The 20,628-nt window shown below is 39.9% G+C and overlaps 1 protein-coding gene across 3 annotated transcripts in view; it reads left to right on the forward strand.

The window, feature by feature from the left end:
* METTL16 (methyltransferase 16, N6-methyladenosine) overlaps positions 1-20,628 on the forward strand; it is an 82,315-nt gene that overhangs the window by 48,199 nt on the left and 13,488 nt on the right. For all 3 annotated transcript variants that reach the window (XM_047832706.1, XM_047832705.1, XM_047832704.1), the window contains 2 exons: positions 11,284-11,353; positions 12,435-12,524. In XM_047832706.1, coding sequence (XP_047688662.1) covers positions 11,284-11,353; positions 12,435-12,524 — 160 coding nt within the window. The remainder of the gene's footprint in view (positions 1-11,283; positions 11,354-12,434; positions 12,525-20,628) is intronic.

Consider the following 20,628-nt stretch of genomic DNA (forward strand, 5'->3'; position numbering starts at 1 on the left):
ACAATTGTAGATTTTATCCCTGAGCCTTTAGTTAATTCTCCAGCTGAAAGACTCCCAACTTTGGAGATAATACCTCCTATAGCTGTTCAGAGAATGAAGAGAAATTACTATGAATATACATGTAGACTGAAGTGCTATCTAAATGTTAGATGTTCCTATTATTTGTGATTTTATCTCTTAAACAAGATAATCACACAGAAAATTAGCAAATGGAGAAAACATTGATCTCGGCACTTTGATGCAACTATTAGCTTATTTTGGGTGCATTTCCTACCAGTTCCCCCTTTTTTTTATTCCCGTGGTTATAATCATAAATACCACTAATTTTGTTTTCTGCTCTTGATTTTTTTTCATTCCTGTGTTTCTTTGTGGCTAATGGTATGTGCATAGCAGTAATTTTAAATAGCTTGACAACAGTCCACAATTAACTAATTCCTTATTATTGGGCACTATATTCTTTTTTTCAGTGTTACAAAGAACATACCACTTCTCATTTGTTACTGAACCTCCACAGATACATCTAATGAATCTGTAACGTGGGTGGCTATCTTTGACCTCTGATTTCATCTTTGATTAGGACCCATCATAGGGTTGCCGATGAGTAAAAGGGTTTCTTGGGTGTCATTAGAAAGAAATGTACCCCTTGCTCCAGTGTACCAACTCACTACACAGATAAAGAATGTAGGGATGTATTGGGGATCAGATAATATACCAGCCTGTTCTCCGGTAGAAGACGATTTTCTCAGTTAAAAACCTAAAATGTATGTCTTAGTTTTGAGCTCCACAGGAAGTAGGTACTGGTATTTTGATTTTTTACTTCCTGCTAAGGTAGGAAGATAGAGAATTAAGCAGCCTGAAAGATAAGGGGCTACTTTTTTTTAATGAATTAGATTATGTGCTTCTCATAACCTTAGTTTAGGTATCATGCATACATGCGTAGTTACATTCTCTTTCAAGTTTTAAGGGGGCAGAGCCTCATTGATTGGTGACTACTCTAAGGTCTTAGGGAGAAAAGGTTGAATCCAGTGGTTCATGCCGTAACAAGCTAGCTGTATCAGCTTTCATAGCATATCTACCTATAATAGGTAGTCACTGCTTAGTGCTACTTTCAGTACTCGAAGTAGAGAGTTGTTAAAATCAACAAGCATGTATTTTTAGTACATCAGGCAGTTATAAAAAGGAATACCAAAGAATGAAAAGCCTTGGTCCCACTACCTTGGAGAATCTTATTGCAGTGTTTCTTGTACTTGTAAGAATGTATGTGAATCATTAAAGCTACTTTTTAAGAAGAACGGAAGATAAAAGTTTATTTTTAGTCATGTAGATTTGTAATGTGTGGTAGTTTAAATGATAAATTTTGAGATCAGGTGGACATTAGGGCTGTTCTGCATGTCGAGGGACATTTATTCTGGTAATTCAATATAGGCAGCGAAATGTTAGATTCCACAACTAGGGAAATTTTTAGACTATGCTCATGTCCACTTTACATGCTAAACTTCTGCTTCTGTCTGTTTTTCTGTATTATGCTTTAGTTTAAGGTTTGGTGTTTTAAAAAGTTTTAAAATAACCAGTCCCCACTAAAAAGAACCAGTAGGGGCGCCTGGGTGGTTCAGTTGGTTCAGCATCTGACTTCAGCTCAGGTCGTGATCTCATGATTTGTGAGTTCAAGCCCTGCATCAGGCTGTCTGTTGACAGTTCAGGGCCTGGAGCCCCTGCCTTGGATTCTGTGTCTCCCTCTCTCTCTGCCCCTCCCCATTCATGTTTGCTCACACAGTCTCTCTCTCTCCCTCCCTCTCTCTCTCTCTCTCTCTCTCTCTCTCTCTCTCTCTCAAAAGTAAATAAACATTAAAAAAAAGTTTTTAACAAAAAACATAAATAAAAAGAACCAGGCGCCTTGGAGAAATGGGTGATTCCACTGCTAGGTAAGTATAAGTTTAAGAAGAGCCTGGAATATTTTATGGTATCAAAAAGTAAGGAAGTGTTCAAAAAATGACCTGTCAGAAGCATACAAGAGGTAGCCCAAGCCAAATCTGAGACAATATGATTTCAAAGTAAATAATGATAATAATTGATTTTAACCTATTAAATAAAATAAGCAAATGAAATACATAAAGGGGATAGAGGAAAAGTTCTTTGTCACAGTATCCCAACTAGTACATGCAGAAGGAACAATAAAGTGAGAAAAATCACCATTTTGTCATCATTATTATAATAATTGATTCATGGAAAATCAACAATGGAAAATTTGAGGAGGGACAGGATGTTAACAATTTCAGAGTATCTCCCCACAGATGACTTAACAATCACAAAGAAATAACGGTAACATTATAGTAGAGAAGCCTGGGGGACCCCGCCTTAAGCAGGTAATCACCTTCTGATGTGCTGCACCCAGGACACTACAGCACCCTGTGCTCTTCATGCCCAGCGTGTATAACTTGAACCTAACTCCGAGGAAACTCCAGACAAACCAATTGGAGGGATTTTGTAAAACATTTCTTCAGAAATAGGAAGGTCGTGAAAGTTACAAAAACAAACAAAAAAAGGGCTGAGGAACTGTTGCGGATTGAAGGAGACTAAAGAGACTTGACACGTAAATGAAATGCAGGATCTTAGATCTTGTATCAGGGGAGAAAATTGCCATGAAGGACATTATTGGGATAATTGGTGAAATTTGAAAATGGACTGTATTCCAGATAATAGTATTGTATGAGTGTTAAATTTTCTCAATTTGATAATTGTTCTGTAGTTATGAAGGAGAAGGTCCTTGTTTTTAAAATGTGCATGCCAAAATATTAAGGGTTAAAGGGGCATGATGATGACTGTAGCTAACACTCAAATATTGAAAACAAAACTAAACACACATACAGAACAAGCAAATGGAGGAAATGTTGATTGATGAATCTGGGTGAAGAGTATACTGGAATCATTTGTACTAATTTTGCATCTCTTCTGTATGTTTGAAATTATTTCAGAATACTTTTTCTTGAAGCTGCTATCTCAGAGGAATTACTAAATGTTGTAATGAGTACAGTGTTACTTGCATCATTAAAATAGTATAATGGGTTCAAAGTCTCCTGGGTAGCTAGATCTTCCTTTCGTTCATCTTTTTTCTACTTGCATTTTGATTAGTTGTCACAAGATGTTTGTGAGAGTAGCTAGGATCTGATGGGTAGGCATTTCTTAAAGTGAAGTCAGCTCAGAATTTTTTTTAATACATGCTATAACTTTGTCCTATAAGAAATATAAGTGTTTCAGGAAACAGTTAAGTATACTGATGAGATTAAATCTTAGATTCACAAGTCTAGTATTCAGTTTACAGCAAGGATTAAAAGAAATATGTACTTTGCCAAGTGTATGTTAACTGCCGATGACATATTTAACCATAACAAGCCTTACTTATCTAAATATTTGCTTCCCTTCATCTCCTGAGGAAATTTAGAATATCTTTGATTTGTCTCTGTTCTGGACTGTTTCTTGGTTTCTGGTGACTCTGATCTAATCTGTTCAGGAATGGTAATCTTAAAGGAAAGGTCTTCACCTATTTTATACTGTTACTATTTGAGCACTAATTGCTCTTAATTTCTTTTTTTGTATCTTGTTCCTAAAATACCAAAGGCTTTTAATTCCTGGTTAATGATTTCTCCATTTATATACTGTCTTCTTAAAGGGAGCATATTGTTTTTGTCCTAAACATTTTAAAACCACCAAATGGAATTGATTGTGCTCTAAGTAAATTTACCCAGGTTTGTTTAAAGTGGTTTAGGTAAAACAATTATTTCTTTGTATTTTCAAAGGGGAAAATGATTGACTAAACAAAATAGGGGCAGTCACCTGTTGTTGAGCCCACAAATAATGAAAACAAAATAGTAGTGCATACTATTTCTAGAGCAGTATAATGGTATTTCTCATACTTCTGTAAACATTAAGATTTTCATTTATATTATTTAATGTATTAAGTTCGAACCATATGAAATGGCCACTGTATTTATGATACAAACCCGGATACAAAAACATTCTGTGCCTGCATTTATATCAAAGTCTAAAGAGGCAAAATTATTAAGACAGAATGACCAGGGGTCACTGGAGGCTGGGGTAGGGTGGGGAAAGACTGCAAAGGGGCACAAGGGAATTATTTAGGGTGCTGTAAATGTTGTATGTCTTTTAAAAAAAAATTTATGTTTATTCATTTTTGAAAGAGAGAGACAGAGCACAAGCAGGGGTGGGGTGGAGAGAGAAGGAGACAGAATCTGAAACAGGCTCCAGGCTCTGAGCTGTCAGCACAGAGCCTGACACGGGGCTCGAACTCACAAACCGCGAGATCGAGACCTGAGCTGAAGTCAGACGCTCAACTGACTGAGCCACCCAGGCGCCCCTAAATGTCCTATATCTTGATTGTGATGGTGGTATTATACGCATTTGTCAAAATTCACTGAACTACCTACTTAAAATTAGATTTAAAAAAAGGCGTGCCTGTGGGAATGCAAGCTGGTGCAGCCACTCTGGAAAACAGTTTGGAGGTTCCTCAAAAAATTAATAATAGAACTATCCTAGACCCAGCAATTACACTACTAGGTATTTATCCAAGGGATACAGGTGTGCTGTTTTGAAGGGACATATGCACCCCAGTGTTTATAGCAGCACTATCAACAATAGCCAGAGTATGGAAAGAGCCCAAATGTCCATCGATGGATGAATGGATAAAGAAGATGTGGTGTGTGTGTGTGTGTGTGTGTGTGTGTGTGTGTGTGTGTATACACACACAATGGAGTATTACTTGGCAATCAAAAAGAATGAAATCTTGCTATTTGCAACTACGTGGATGGAATTGGAGGGTATTACGCAAAGTGAAATTAGTCAGAGAAAGACAAAAATCATATGACTTCACTCATATGAGGATTTTAAGTGACAAAACAGATGAAAATAAGGGAAGGGAAACAAAAATAATATAAAAACAGGGAGAGGGATGAAACAGAAGAGACTCTTAAATATGGAAAACAAACAGAGGCTTACTGGAGGGGGTGTGGGAGGGGAGATGGGCTAAATGGGAAAGGGGCACTAAGGAATCTACTCCTGAAATCATTGTTGCACTATATGCTAATTTGGATGTAAATTAAAAAAAAATAAAATAAACAATCTAACACACAGAAAAAAGGGGGGGGGGTGCCTGGGTGGCTCAGTCAAGTGTCCAACTCTTGATCTCAGCTCAGGTCTTGCTCTCAGGGTCATGAGTTGAAGCCCCACATTGGGCTCTGCACTGGGCATGAAACCTACTTAAGAAAAAAATAAAATAGGGGCACCTAGGTGGCTCAGTCAGTTAGGTGGCTGACTTCAGCTCAGGTCATGATCTCCCGGTCCATGGGTTCGAGCCCTGCACTGGGCTCTGTACTGACAGCCCAAAGCCTGGAGCCTGCTTCCGGTTCTGTGTCTCCCTCTCTCTCTGCCCCTCCCCTGCTTGCAGTCTGCCTCTCTGTCTCTCAAAAATAAATAAAAACATTTAAAAAAATAAAATAGGAAAATTTTACTGTATACAAGTTAAATCCCAATAAAGCTGATGTAAATGTAAAAATTCCCCTCGTGTCCCTTCTATTTTTGTCATTCATTTATACGTATGCGTATTCATAAGCATACATAATCAAATATGTTGTTGGTGATTTTTTTAAATGTTTATTTCTTTATTTTGAGAGAGAGGGAGAGAGAGAATCCCAAGCAGGCTCCACACTGTCAGCACAGAGCCCAGTGCGGGGCTGGATCCCACTAACCACGAGATCATGACCTGAGCCAAAATCGAGTTGGATGCTTAATTGACTAAGCCACCCAGGTGCCCATGGTATTGTTATTTTTAACAAACTGTTACCTGTGGCTTAATTAAGAATTTTAAAAGTTTTAGGGTATCTGGATGGCTCAGTCGGTTAAGCGTCTAACTCTTGATTTTGGCTCAAGTCATGATCTCACAGTTTGTGGAATCAAGCCCTACTTCGGGCTCTATGCAGACAGTGTGGCGCCTGCTTGAGATTCTCCCTCCCTGTCTCTGCCCCTCCCCTGCTTGTGTGTGCTCGCTATAAACAAACAAACAAACAAACAAACTTTTAGAAAAAGAATTTTAAAAGTTTTGATTTTTTTGTTTTTTCAACTTCCACTTATTTTTTTCTCCCTTGTTCTTCATTTTATATAGATCTGAGTTTCTGACTGATACAATTATCCTTATTGTAAGGCCTGCAAATGTTAAAGAGAAGTTCTCTAGAGAAGGAACTGGCAATGAATTCCCTCAATTTCTGTTTGTCTGAGAAAGTCTTATTTCACCTTCACTTTTGAAGGATAATGTTGCAGAGTACAGAATTCTAGCTAGGTTGGTGGGTTTTTTCCTCTCAACATTTTAAACATTTCACTCTACTCTCGCATGGCTCCTTTTTTGTTTCTTTCTTTTTTTTCTTTTCTTAAGTTTCTTTATTTATTTTGAGAGAGAGCTGGTGTGGGGAAGCAGAGAGAGAGAGGAAAGATAGAATCCCAAGCAGACTCCGTGCTGTAGTGCAGAGTCCAGTGTAGGGCTCCATCTCACAAACCTGAGAGCCCCACACTGGGCTCCATCTCACAGACTGTGAGATCATGACCTGAGCTGAAACCAGCAGTCAGATGCTTAACTGACTGAGCCACCCAGGTGCCCCCCTGTGTTGTTTCTTAAGATGAGTTTGATGTAATTCTTTCTTTGTTCCTCTATAGATAATGTGGCTTTTTCCCTTTGGCTTCTTTTAGAATTTTTTTCTTTATCTTTGGTTTTCCATATTTTGGAAATCTCATGCCTTAGTTGTAAATTGTGTGTGTGTGTGTGTGTGTGTGTGTGTGTGTGTGTGTGTGTGTGTGTGTGTGTTTCCTGTTCAGTGATCTCTTACCTTCCCAAATCTGTGGTTTCGTGTCTGGCATTAATTTGGGGGAAATTCCCGGTCGTTAGTGTTTCAAATGATTTTTCTGTGCCTTTCTGTCTTTTCTTTTTGGAATTCCAATTAAACATATTTTACACCTTTTGTAGTTGTCCCACAGTTCCTGGATATTGTATTCTGTTTCCCTGCCCAGTGCTTTTTCTCTTTACTTCTCAGTTTTGGCAGTTTTGCTGAGCTATCCTCACACTCAGAGATTCTTTCTTCATCTGTGTCCAGTCTCCTGATGAGCCCATCAAAGGCATTCTTCTTTCCATTACAGAGGTTTTGACTTGTAGCATTTCTTTTTCATTTTCTTAGAATTTCCATTTCTGCTTACATTGCCCATCTGTTCTTACATGCTGTCTGTTTTATCCATTAGAGCCCTTAGTATCTTAATCATGGTTGTTTTAAATTCCTGGTCTCATAACTCCCACGTTCTTGCCATATGTGGTTCTGATGCTTACTCTGTGTCTTCAAACTGTTTTTTGCCTTTTAGTATGTTTTGTTAGTTTTCTTAATAGAAACACATAATATACTGCGTAAAAGGAACTGCTGTAAATAGACCTTTAGTAATGTGGGTGAGGTGTGGAGAGAGGGGAGATATTCTGTAGTGTGAATAGATCAGTCTTTTAGTGAGCCTGTCCCTCTGGATTGTGAACTTCACACTTGCTTCTCAGTCCCTCCTTACTCTCTTCCCCTCCATCCTGGTGGGACAGGATGGCTTAGGCTGGAGTTGGATGATGCCATTCCTGTATGTCAGTTAGGCTCTGATAATACCTTAACAGGTTAAGATCTGGTTAACTAGTTTCTCTTGAGGGCAGGCCTCGTTAAGAACAGGATGCTCTAGAGGATTACTCCTTTTCCCTTTTCCCTGCTGGAAGCACAGAGAATTTTTCTCCCATATTCACCGTGAGAACCTGGTCAAGCTCTTGGATGTAAAATTGATAAAAGTTTTGGGGTCCTGATGACAGAGTCCTCCTGGGTTTTTTCTCTCTCAGACCTGTCCCTGCTGAGTCTCCAGCAATTTGTCAGCTGCAGTTCAGTTTCCCTACCTCAGCACTGATTCCCATGGAGGTTTTGCTCCAGGATTTTTGTTCTGGTGAGTTGTGATTCTTTGTATTCACCTGTTGGTTTCTCTAATTTTAGAGTCAGTGGTTTCCCCTGTGAATAGTTGCTTCTGTGATGGATATAGGAAGAGTTAATTTTTTAGTTGGTTCAGCCTTTTACTTAAACAGTGTGGCAACTTCCAGCTTCTTAACATGTTGGACTAGAAACTAGAAGTCTCCCTATATATTTTTATCTGTTTATTAATCTTAACTGAGTTGTAGGAGTTCCTTATATAATGTTGAATACAAGTCTTTTATAGGATGTATTTTGCAAGTATTTCCTCCCAGTCTGTGGTCTGCCTTTTTATTTTTATAACCATGTTTTTTGAAGAGCAAGCCTTGGGTACCTTTGTTTAATCACCTGCTCATAGGGCACTCCTGGGTGGCTCAGTCAGTTAAGCATCTAACTTTAGCTCAGGTCATGATCTCGCGGTTTGTGAGTTCGAGCCCTGCATCGGGCTCTGTGCTGACAGCTTGGAGCCTGGATCTTGCTTTGGATTCTGAGTCTCCTTCTCTCTCTGCCCCTCCCCTGCTCTCTCTCTGTCTTGCAAAAATAAATAAAATGTTAAAAAAAAAAAAAAAAGTTTTTTTAAAAATCACCTGATCATATAAGCGAGTCTGTTTCTGGACTGTATTCCATTGTCTTGATCTGTATGTCTATATTTATGCCATTACCATATTGTCTTGATTATCGGAGCTTTATACTAAGTCTTGAATTCAGGTGGTGTAAGCCCTCCAGTTTTGTTCTTTTCCAAAAAAAAAATTGTTTTGGATATTTGAATTCTTTTCTCTTTTTTTTAAAGAAAAAACTTTTTTAAAGTTTTTTCATTTATTTACTTTGAGAGAGAGTGCATGAGCATATACCAGGGAGGGACGGAGAGGAGGGGTAGAGAATCCCAAGCAGGCTCTGCTGTCAGCACAGAGCCTGATGCAGTGCTCAATCCCATGAACCATGAGATCACGACCTGAAAACTATGATTCTCTTACTGTTTTCTAGTCTAATTAGTTATTACAGCCTGAGACCATGTTTTGTATTATTCTAATCCTTTAAAAGTGTTCTAAGACTTGTGGGTCCTGGCTGGCTCAGTCAGTAAGGCTGTGGCTTTTGATCCCAGGGTTGTAAGTTTGAACCCCATGTTGCATGAAGAGATAGATTACTTAAAAATAAAATCTTTTTTTACAAAAGTGTCTCCAGCCTCTCTGTACTTTTAAGATTTTCTCTTTATCTCTGATTTTCAGTAATTTAAATATTTTTTTTAATATTTATTTACTTTTGAGAGAAAGAGGGAGAGAGAGCGTGTATGTGTGTGAGTAGGGGAAGGGCAGAGAGAGAGAGGGAGACATAGAATCCAAAGCAGGCTCCAGGCTCTGAGCTGTCTGCAAAGAGCCCAACTCAGGGCTCGAACTCATGAACCGTGAGATCATGACCTGAGCCAAAGTCCGTCGCTTAACAGACCGAGCCACCCAGGCTTCCCTGATTTTCAGTGATTTAATTGTGAGGTACCCTGATAGCATTTTCCTTATGTTTCTTTGTGGGGTTCATTAGACTTTGTGTGTGTAGACTTATAATTTTTTTCAATTTTGGAAAAATTGGCCCTTTTTTCAAATATTTTTTTGTCTCTTCTTCCCTTTTCTGAAATGCCACTTAATGTGTATTGCTTGATACTGTCCCACAGGTCATAGGTGCTATGTGTATTTTTTTCCCCCATGTGCTTTATTTTGGGTAGTTTCTGTTGGTATGTATTCAGGTTCACAGGTCTTTTGCAGAATCTCATATGTTGTTAATCCTGTCCAGTGAAATTTTAATTCTAGGTATCATAATTTTCATGTCTAGAAGTTCCATTTGGTTGGTTTTGATATCTTCCTTTATACTCCGTACTATGTCCATGTTTTGTCTTGGAGCATATTTCTAAGAGCTGTTTTAATGTCATCATCTGCTAACTTCATCATCTCTCATTTCTTGATCTGTTTCTAATAATTGATTTTTTTTTTATCCTGGTTGTAAGTCATTCCCCCCCCCCCCCCTTTTTTTTCCTGCCTGTTTTAATGTCTGGTCATTTTTGGTTGGATGCTACATATTGCAAATCTTATGTTTTGGGGTGCTGCATTTCATTGTGTTCCTTTAAAGAGTGTTGGATTTTGTTCTGATGTTTGCTTAGGTTATCTGTGATCACTTTGGTCCTTTTGAGTCTTGCTTTTAATTTTAAGCTTCATTAGGGTAAAGATAGAATAACCTCTAGCCCCATTACAAAGCAGCATCCTTTCTAGGACTCTACCAGATGCCCCTTTATTAACAAGGGTTTTTTGCTTTGGCCAGTAGAACTACAAACTAGTCCAGCTCTGTCTGGACTCTAGGAATTGTTCAGCTGACTGCTTTCTGGGAATTCTTTCCCTAGCCTCACAGAGTTCCACCTCACACACATGCAGATCATTATTCTGCAGAATATTCCAGGGAACTCTTCTGCAGATGGCCATAATTCTCTATGCACCTCCTTCCTTTCTTGTATTTTGCCCTTCAGATTCTTACTGTGTGGGCTTCTGAAATCCATCTCTCCCTCATTAATTCAGCAAGATTATTGGGATCTGTTTGCATGACCTTTCGCTGCATTGCTGCTTGGAAAATTTCCTTCAGGCAGTAAGCTCTGGCAATTATGGGGCTCACCTCATCTGTCTGAGATCATAGGTCTTCACAGTAGTTGTCCAATGTCTGAAAAACAATTGTTACATATATTTTGTCAAGTTTCCTAGTTGCTTGTGATGGAAAGCATAGTAGTTAATCCTTCATAGGCTAAATTCTATTCTTTTACCTTTTAACCAGTTCACTCCATCTTCTCCCCACTCCTTCTTCTAGATTTGTATTTACTATAGAAGAAATTGACTTCATGTTCTTTTGAAACACTAATATAATATCCTTTAATTATTTGCAGGTTAAGCCATCTCAAAATACAGGTTCATGCCGGATTTTATAATTTCTGTTAAAATGGTATAGGTGGTGTTTTGGAGAGGCTAAGTGGGTTTTGTTTTTTTGGTTTTTTTTTTTTGTTTTTTTTTGTTTTGTTTTGTTTTTTGCTTTGGGCTTGTTTTCATTTGTTAGGTTTGTTTTTTTCCTAAATACATGATGTATAATTTTTGTTATTGTCACTTGGAACTTAACTCAGAATTTTTTACGTCTGTTCTCATTTTGTTCGCTTGAGAAATACTTAATTAAAAAATGTAACCATATGAAACAGTGTTTTACTTCTGCTTTTTTTTTTTCCCCCTAGGTGGTACAGCTGTATGCTGGGGAAAAAATGCAGCTTGGCTCCTCTAAAGGAAGAACTTCGCATACAAGGGGTAAGGCTTTATCATTGCTGTTCTGGTGTATCTACTTGTGATGGCAGAGTGTAGAATTTGCTTTTATACTTTAAAACTCTAAATTTGTTTTTTTGTTTGTTTATTTTTGAATTTTGTAATTCTGGGGCTAAAAGAGGCTTTTTATAAATTATTTTTATAAGGCCTTCTTTGACAATTATAACAGAGAAAAGATGGGGAAAACAGGATGAGAGCTCCCAGAAACGAAAAAAACCTGGTGCCATCTGCCACCAACACCACATCGGATTCCTTTGTAATTACAGAAACTGAAGTCTACATAAGTTAAGGGGCTTGTTCTGGGTCACATGCCTAGTTATCAAAGATCAGCTATAACTAGAATGGTCTTCAATCAAGTGTGGTTCCCTTTATGGTACAATCCACATGAGTTCAGACCCTTGCTTCTGTTTTGAAAAGCAGGTGGCAAATTAATACTGCCCCCTGACTTCTCTCCCAGTTTATGAAGTTTTGGCACAAGTAAGCATGAGCCAGGTGAGTTTTCAGAGAAGGGGGTCAGATGTGTGGTCAGTGGCAGAAACCAAGGTTCTGATTTCTGGTTTCTCTCTGACATTGTACTCATCCTGTTTTCCCTATCACACCTTTTCCTTGTTAAAATTGTAACAGCTGCAAAGTAATTTCATTTTTTTTCCCATAAAATCCGATAGATAAAAGGGAGACTACATAGCTGTATCTAGCCAGGCTTCGGTGGCTCTCTTTCCTTAAAAAAGAAAGAAAAGATAACAACAACAACAACAACAACAAAAATATTTGAATCATTTACCAGTGGTTTTCTGAAGGAGCTGTGTTATTTTGGGTGTTTTGTATATTTGGACCTTCAAGCCAGAACTGTAAATTCTCTATAATGTTTTAGGAGAGGAAAACATCCACAACTTTATTGAGAGATAATTTATTCATTGATTGTTAGATAACTGTGCATAACTGGGGATAGTAGTGTTTGTTAACTGATAAAAAGAAAAACCAACACATAATTAACATGAGGCAGGAGCCAAAAACATATTGGTAGAATGACTTCAGTTTGATGAGATGACATGTTTCTTGGTTTCAGGTTCCTAAAGTCACCTACACTGAATTCTGTCAAGGCCGGACAATGAGATGGGCTTTAGCTTGGAGTTTTTATGATGATGTTACAGTGCCCGTAAGTAGAGACTTTGTTATAGCTTTTTCAAATGCCAGCACATGGTGGGTTTCAGTAGGTCATAAATAAATCTGTACTGTCTTGTTTCCCTCAAGTTTGCCCTAGATGCTTATGTCAGAATGGGAAGTGTTACAAAATAAGGCATAGTCCTATAAGGCTGACTGGTGACCATGGAGCCTTTCTCTGTGGGTTTGGGCAGCACCGTGAATCTTGTTTAGCAAATATAAATGAATTAGAAATGCGTCTTTTGGGAATTAAAAATTTAGATCATATAACCTGTAGAAATACCTTGCAGGTATAATTACTCTGTTGGCTATTCCTTTAGAATTGAAATTGAAGTCTGTTTATTTTTCTTTTTTATTGATATGCTTTCTTTCATAGGGTAGCTGTCTCTTGGGGTTATGGGTGAATACAGAAATTGCCATTTTGTGTTGCAGGCTTTTGATGTGTAACACTTAGGGATTATTCCAGTAAAGGGTTCTGTCTTAGCTTTAAGATTACCACTAGAGGGGCGCCTGGGTGGCGCAGTCGGTTAAGCGTCCGACTTCAGCCAGGTCACGATCTCGCGGTCCGTGAGTTCGAGCCCCGCGTCGGGCTCTGGGCTGATGGCTCAGAGCCTGGAGCCTGCTTCCGATTCTGTGTCTCCCTCTCTCTCTGCCCCTCCCCTGCTCATGCTCTGTCTCTCTCTCTCCCAAAAATAAATAAACGTTGAAAAAAAAAAATTTAAAAAAAAAAAAAAGATTACCACTAGAATATTGATCAGTTTTGAAGCTGGGTATAGGTTATTATCCTAGTCTCTCTACTTTGCATATGCCTAAGCTTGAACATTTTCTGGAATAGAACGTTTTAACAAATGATTTGTTCCACAGATTTCTCCTTTGTGCTATTATATGTAAAGGAAAAATACTTCTGAAGTGGTTAGACTGAGTAATTTTTCTGGGCTGTACTGAGAGGTGATAATAGGAAAGCATCTGTTCTCACATTTCCTTCACAAGAGTGATCAGCCTTGTCACCTGGAGTCTCCTGTCTTAAGTTTATGCACACATTGCTGGGCACTGTGCCCCTTCTTCCCATAGTAATTATGGAGGCCTAGTACCTGGTCCTTCAGGTCTGTGATCCCCTATCCATACAATAGGCTTATTATGGGTGCTCCTTTCCCAAAGTCTTGATTGCTCTTGGTCTTTCAAGTCTTAAATGTTGCTGTGTCTGTGAGCCTCTTCCCCTTCTCTCCTAGGACAGAGGAGTGCAGGGGACAATTTGCAGATGTTTCTGTGTACATGGGCTCAGATTTAAAACTGAGCCTGTCCTCCATGTACTCTGCTACTAGGTGCGCTGCTGGGTTGAAATAAGTGTCCCAGTCAAGTTTGAATGGCCTATCCTGTGGAAGCCTATGCCTCCCTCTGTACAATGCAATATAGAGAGACTAGAGGTTAGTGTTTGAAATGTTCACTGTTTTGTTTTTGTTTATTTATTTTGAGAGGGAGAGAGAGAGAGTGTGTGTGTGTGTGTGTGTGTGTGTGTGTGCGTGTGCGCGCGCACACAAGCTGGGGAGGGGCAGAGAGAGAGGGAGAAAGAATCCCAAGCAGGCTCTGAGCTGCTCAGAGAAATCAAGAGTCAGACGCTTAACTGAGCCACCTAGGTGCCCCTGAAATGTTCACTGTTTATTATTATTTATTTTCTAATGTTTATGCTTGAGAGAGAGAGAGCACATGTGCGCATGAGTGGAGGAAGGGCAGAGAGAGAGGGAGACAGAGGATTGAAAGCAGGCCCCAGGCTCTGAGCTGTCAGCACAGAGCTTGACGTGGGGCTCAAACTCACAAACTGTAAGATCATGACCTGAGCTGAAATCAGATGCTTAACCAACTGAGCCACCCAGGCGCCCCAAAATGTTCACTATTTAAAAAGATGTTTCTGGGTTTTTTTTTTTGTTTTTTTTTTTTTTTACTTTCCTGACAGATTATTCTTCCTGTCATTTTCTAGGATATTGAGGCTTTTACACCAAATGGTTAAAATCATTAGTAATGCCCTAGATTGTCCCTGCACAGACACTGGGTTATCCCTGTGCAGATATTAACAGTTGCAGGAAGGTGGAACTGTATCTGTTTCCAAATGATTTCTCTTTAACCTGCTTCCCACATTTGTTGGCACCACAGGTGGAAGAGCTTATAATGGGCTCTGGGCACATTCCATGCCATCTCAGAACCCAGAGTCCCCTTTGCCCTCTTGGATTAGTAGCTGTCTCAGATGAAAATATCAAAGGGCACTATGTTTCTGTGTTAGCAAAATCAGCTTATTTTGAAAAGGATCCTTCTCCCTCCCTGTCTTTTAGGCCATCCTTGAGCTCTGTTCATAGCTTCAACCATCAAAGAATGCCTTTTGCAAAGGGCCTCAGGTTCTCCCATACCAGAATACTCCTCCCACCCCACCGCTCTCCTCAACCCAAAGCTGTTAATAACATGTTCCCAAGTGTTCCATTAGGTGCACTTAAACCACTACAGGGAAAATGGCAATTTCTGATTTGCAGTAACCCAGCAACAGTTTCTTAGCACTGGTGCCCTTGATCAGCAACTGCTTTCCCAGGGGTGGTCCCAGGGCACTGGCAAGGTTTTCAGTGAGCTGTCCTCTTGGTTCTCCTTTCATCTACCTGGACCTCTTCCCACCTCTTGCATTTTGAAATGCTCACCTGGCTTTCTCCCTCTTGCTCCTGTTAGGGGTGGGTAGGTAGGAGGATGCTGCTTTCGATGAGGAGAGGAAGCCAAGGACTAGAGCTAGTTAAGTAGAAATATTGACCTACTTCCCCACCCCACCCCCACTCCTGCCTTTTTAGGGTAAATGTGCAAGTTACTATGGCAACTTCTATTTTCACTTATCTCGGGCCCACTAACTCGTTGCTGTTGGTGCTGAATGCTAAAAAAAATTCTGATTCAAGTGCCTACACTAAGTCCATTGCTCTTAGCTGGATTTATTTTAGCAACAAAAGGATGAGTCCTGGTGTTGATAGAATTTTTGTACAATCATTCCTGACTGATGATGTATATAAGGAAGCATATTGTGAGGACTGTTCTTTACGGATTTAACAAGCCACTTAGAATGCCTCTTTGTCCCAGCTTCTCGTCTAATTGCTCAAGATGTTATTTTAGCTTTGCTTTGCTTTCAGAAGTTTAACACTTGTCAAAACAAGAAGGACAAATAGTGTGGCCCCAGCAAGTTGTGCGCTCTTAGTTATGACCATTGCCCTGGAATTCTGGTTAAAAAAAAAATTATCCCTCTGCATTCAAGACATTTCTTTCCTGTCTAAGGAAGTAAAGCTAGAAGGCTTTTGGAAAGCAGATGGAGGGAAGGGGTCAAATTAATCAGGTAACCTTGTTAGTGTCACAGCTGGGGTCTCCTGACAGTGCTCTCTTTACTACTGCATAGGTTTGCAAACTGGTTCTAGATAGGTTAGGGATTCTGTGTAGGGTGCCACAGGGAGATGACAGCTGGGGCAGATGTCAGGTTGGAACTTCAGGCTTTGCTGTCATTTTAACCAGAGATGATCTGATTACATCAATATTACTTATTGACTTTATTTCTTGAAGAGATTCTGCTATTAAATGGCTTGAAAACCAGCACTGTACCAGGCTATACAGCAGGCTGTAAAACAGATTCGAGTAAGGAACTGAGCTTTTGAGCAAAATCAGAGCTAAGGACCCTTTGCTTAGTTACTTATCTTATTAAGTATGATCTTCATTGTGATAACACCAAAGAAAGAAGACACCATTTTCTATCCTTATGGTGATTAGTTTTATGGGAGGGAAACGCACACACAGCATTGCTACAGAATTATGTCTGAGTAAGTGCTGAAATGAATGGTCAGGAGTTAGGGAGCTCCTAAAATGAAAGCAGTTCCGGCTGGCTAGTCAGAGCTTACTTCATGGAGGAGTTGTTATGTGAATCATCACACATGTTATGTCATTTTATTTAAACTTAACAAGTGAAGTATTGTCCCCACTTGCTAGATGAGGAAATTGGGGGCTCTAAAAAGTCAGCTTAATCCTCAACCATGCTAACATAATTTTTCATTTGTTTTGACCCACAATTCACCACAACAGTCTCAGGATTAACATCATCAACAAAATGACTTGTGAAAATAACTATTTTGTCGTTTTTTCATTTCTTTTGTCCATGGGGACTGTCTCGTGATAGATTTTAAAGTCATTTGGAATGTTTCCTCTTTGCGGGTTTATGCCACCAAGCCCATTCATTTCATTTCTTAGGGATTCCTTTTTGTGTGTTATTTAATTTTGTAATTGTGAAAAATACATGATTTCAAAATCAAATCTCATATATATACACACACACACACACACACACACACACACACACACACACACACACACTTAGTAATCTAGCTTGTCTTGTGTCTTTGAAACCTCACTGCTGCATGGGTCGCTATTTACACAGTTTTATAATTTATCCTTCCATTGTTTGTTTTTTTAGAGTAAGGAAATACAGATGTAGGGTTAAAACCACCCCTTCTTGGGATACCTGGTTGGCTCAGTTGGTAGAGCATGCGACTCTTGATCTTGGGTTCGTGAGTTTGAGCCCCACAGTGGGTGTAGAAATTACTTAAAAATAAAATCATTTTTTTTAAAAAAGAGTCACATGTTCTACCTACTCAGCCAGCCAGGCACCCCAATTTCAGGACATTTTAAACAGTAACCTGTCAGATTAAGATAGCAATAGAAATGCCCACTGAACTGTTAACAGGAAAGCTGCACTCTTGGACAACAAAATATTCAGTCCACTTCATGGCAGCAGAGCTGATACACATTTAAATAAGGCATAGTTGGTGAGGTAATCTGGCTGTCCTTCCCAGCACACCTCCTGTCTGTATTCTAGTCAGGTGTCAGTGTTGGCCCCTTGGCTCTGTTTCTCCAGATAATGATAGTCTGTGCAGAATAATAGCTCACAGGCATTCTGCTGGTTTCTGGAGGACTTAGGGTAGCAGCCATTCAGAGCGCAGCAGAACAGCAAAGCCTCCACTGCAGTGGCCAAGAGCAAGAAGAGCCCTCCTTTCCCCTCAGGACCAGTCTGGAGCTTGTTCTGTCAAAACGAGGAGGCTGTGGCTACCTGCTCAGCACATCTCTAGTGAATGACTCCCTTCTTTTCCTGCAGATACTGGGGAGAACTTAATGGTTTCCTGTAGCCTGTGGCTTCTTTGACACAGTTTTTGCCTTAGCCATAGTTAACAACAGAGCTTTGGCAGCATAGCAGATGCTACATGGATTTGTGTCACGTTACACCTCATTTGAAAGTCTCTTGACTGATTGCACCACTGAGATGTAGAAATGAAAGTAAGAGTGAGGATTTAAGAAATTTATCTACAGCCCTGTTAGGTAAAGCATATTTTAAAATTTAAGAACTGTTTTTAGGGGCACCTGGGTGGCTCAGTGGGTTGGGCACCGACTTCGGCTCAGGTCATGATCTCACGGTTTGTGAGTTTGAGCCCCGCATCGGGCTCTGTGCTGACAGCTTGGAGGCTGGAGCCTGTTTCAGAATCTGTGTTCTCTCTCTCTCTCTCTCTCTCTCTCTCTCTCTCTCTCTCTCTCTCTCTGCCCCTCTCCCACTCATACTCTGTCTCTCTTTCTCTCTCTCTCAAAAATAAACATTAAAAAAAAATTTTTTTTAAAAAACTATTTTTGTTCAGGGGCGCCTGGGTGGCTCAGTCAGTTAAGGTTCCGACTTTGGCTCAGGTCATGATCACAGTTCATGGGCTCGAGCCCTGTGTCGGGCTCTGTGCTGACAGCTAGGAGCCTGGAGCCTGCTTCAGATTCTGTCTCCCTCTCCTTCTGCCCATCACCCGCTCATGCTCTGTCTCTGTCTCTCAAAAATAATAAACATTAAAAAAGAACTGTTTTTCTATTTATATTTTCAATCCAATGTATTCTTTTTTAAAAAATTTTTTCTTTTACATTTATTTATTTATTTATTTATTTATTTATTTATTTATTTATTTATTTTGAGAGACAGAGACAGAGCACAAGTGGGGGAGGGGCAGAGAGAGAGAGAAGGAGACACAGAATCCCAAGCAGGCTCCAGGCTCCAAGCTGACAGCACAGAGCCCGACGTGGGGCTTGAACCCACAAACCGTGAGCTCATGACCTGAGCCGAAGTCTCAACCCAACCCACTGAGCCACCCAGGTGCCCCTCAATCTAATGTATTCTTAAATGCTGCAACAAAATAACATTCGAGGTCCCACCCCCTGTTGATTGTTATTCATTAAATCCTTGCAATTCAAAAAATACAAAACTAGTATCCCCTATGGAGTTTACAGTTCCTCACCAAACTTCTTTCACATTGTCCTTTCAGCTGGGGAATATAGTAGTATATTTTCTAATGCAAAATCAGTTGTAAATTCACCTTCTGGTTCTTCACATTAAACTGAATAAACCATGGTAAATAAGTGATTTTGTTTTACATTTTAAAATGTTAAATTATTGATGTTATTTTGCCGCTTAAACTAGATGATGACAGTTTGAGTGTGGCACCCTTTGTTGAAAACACTTGTGATTTGAGATTATAAGCATATTTGCAATAAGTTATCTCTGTTGGGGGAAAACAGCTTCTAGTGTTGTGGCAGGGTATAAGATTACCTGCTGTTGGGGACCTATGGGGTTGAGTTTAGTTACTAATTTCTCAAGGCCTGCTCCTGTATTTTACTCTAGCCCTGCCTGCTAAGAAATTTCAGTACAGGGGCACCTGGGTGGCTTACTCAGTTGAGCGTCCGACTTGGGCTTAGGTCATGATCTCATGGTTCACGAGTTCAAACCTCACATGGGGCTCGTTGCTGTCAGCTCACAGCCCACTTTGGATCCTCTGTCCCCTCCTCCGCTTGCACACGCGCGCTGTCTCTCTCTCTCAAAAATAAAACATTAAAAAAAAAGAAAAAAAGAAATTTCAAGGGCACCTGGGTGCCTCAGTCAGTTGAGCAGCCAACTTTGGCTCAGGTAATGTTTTCACAGTTTGTGGGTTCAAGCCCCACATCGGGCTCTCTGCTGTCAGTGTGAAGCCAGTTTCCAGATCTTCTCTTCCCCCCCCGCCCCTCCCCCACTCTCATTCTCTCAAAAATAAATTTTTTTTTTAACGTTTATTTATTTTTGAGACAAAGAGAGACAGAGCATGAACAGGGGAGGGGCAGAGAGAGAGGGAGACACAGAATCTGAAACAGGCTCCAGGCTCTGAGCTGTCAGCACAGAGCCTGACGCGGGGCTCGAACTCACGGACTGTGAGATCGTGACCTGAGCCGAAGTTGGACGCCTCACCGACCGAGCCACCTAGGCGCCCCAAAAATAAACTTATAAAAAAAAAGGTAGGGGGGGATAAAAAGGAATTTCAGTACAGATAAGAGGGGGAAAGGAATGATTGCTGTAAGCCAAGCCTATGTTAGACTTTAATCATTTAAAACCCCAAGAATTTCTGGACTATAAATTATCTGTCTTTTGAGTGCCTAGTTTCTATAATAGAGTAAAACTAAAACAGTCTTGGGAGGACTGTGTATGTGTATGTGTGTATTAAAGTAATTCACTAAGACTATTCAGAAATACCAGATTTATCAGTTGGCCATTACATATGGAAAACTGGGACCAGAATGCAAGGTAAAGGAACCATATTTGAGAGGCAGAAGTTTTCATTTTCATCCTGGGGTAATAGGGTAATAAATTGTCTATTTTGTTATTTCTGATTCCTTCGGAACTTGGAAAGTGGATCCTTGATAGAGGTCTTGTTAGGTTCGGTGAGGACACATTTCTCTCCTTTAATTTCTAGAAATGATGGTGAGTCCATTCTTTCTTTTGGAGAAAGAGTATTGTAGGCCAGCTCCAGCATGACCAATCGAGAAACGGCAAAATCTTCACTTTGCTGGTTTGAATTTGTAAACACAAATGATTACCATCTCTGTCAGAAGAGATAGCAGGCACTGTCCTTTTAGCCATATTTCTGGGTGACCTTTAGTATGCTGGGTGGGCTGTCAGGGATGCTCCTGTTACAGTGAACTGTCCATAGTAACAGCCTTGGATGCTGGGAAGTGGAATGGGGAATCTGGTTCTTCTTTCCCATTCCCCC

Source organism: Prionailurus viverrinus, chromosome E1, assembly GCF_022837055.1.
Source record: "Prionailurus viverrinus isolate Anna chromosome E1, UM_Priviv_1.0, whole genome shotgun sequence".
In the NCBI taxonomy this organism is placed as follows: domain Eukaryota; kingdom Metazoa; phylum Chordata; class Mammalia; order Carnivora; family Felidae; genus Prionailurus; species Prionailurus viverrinus.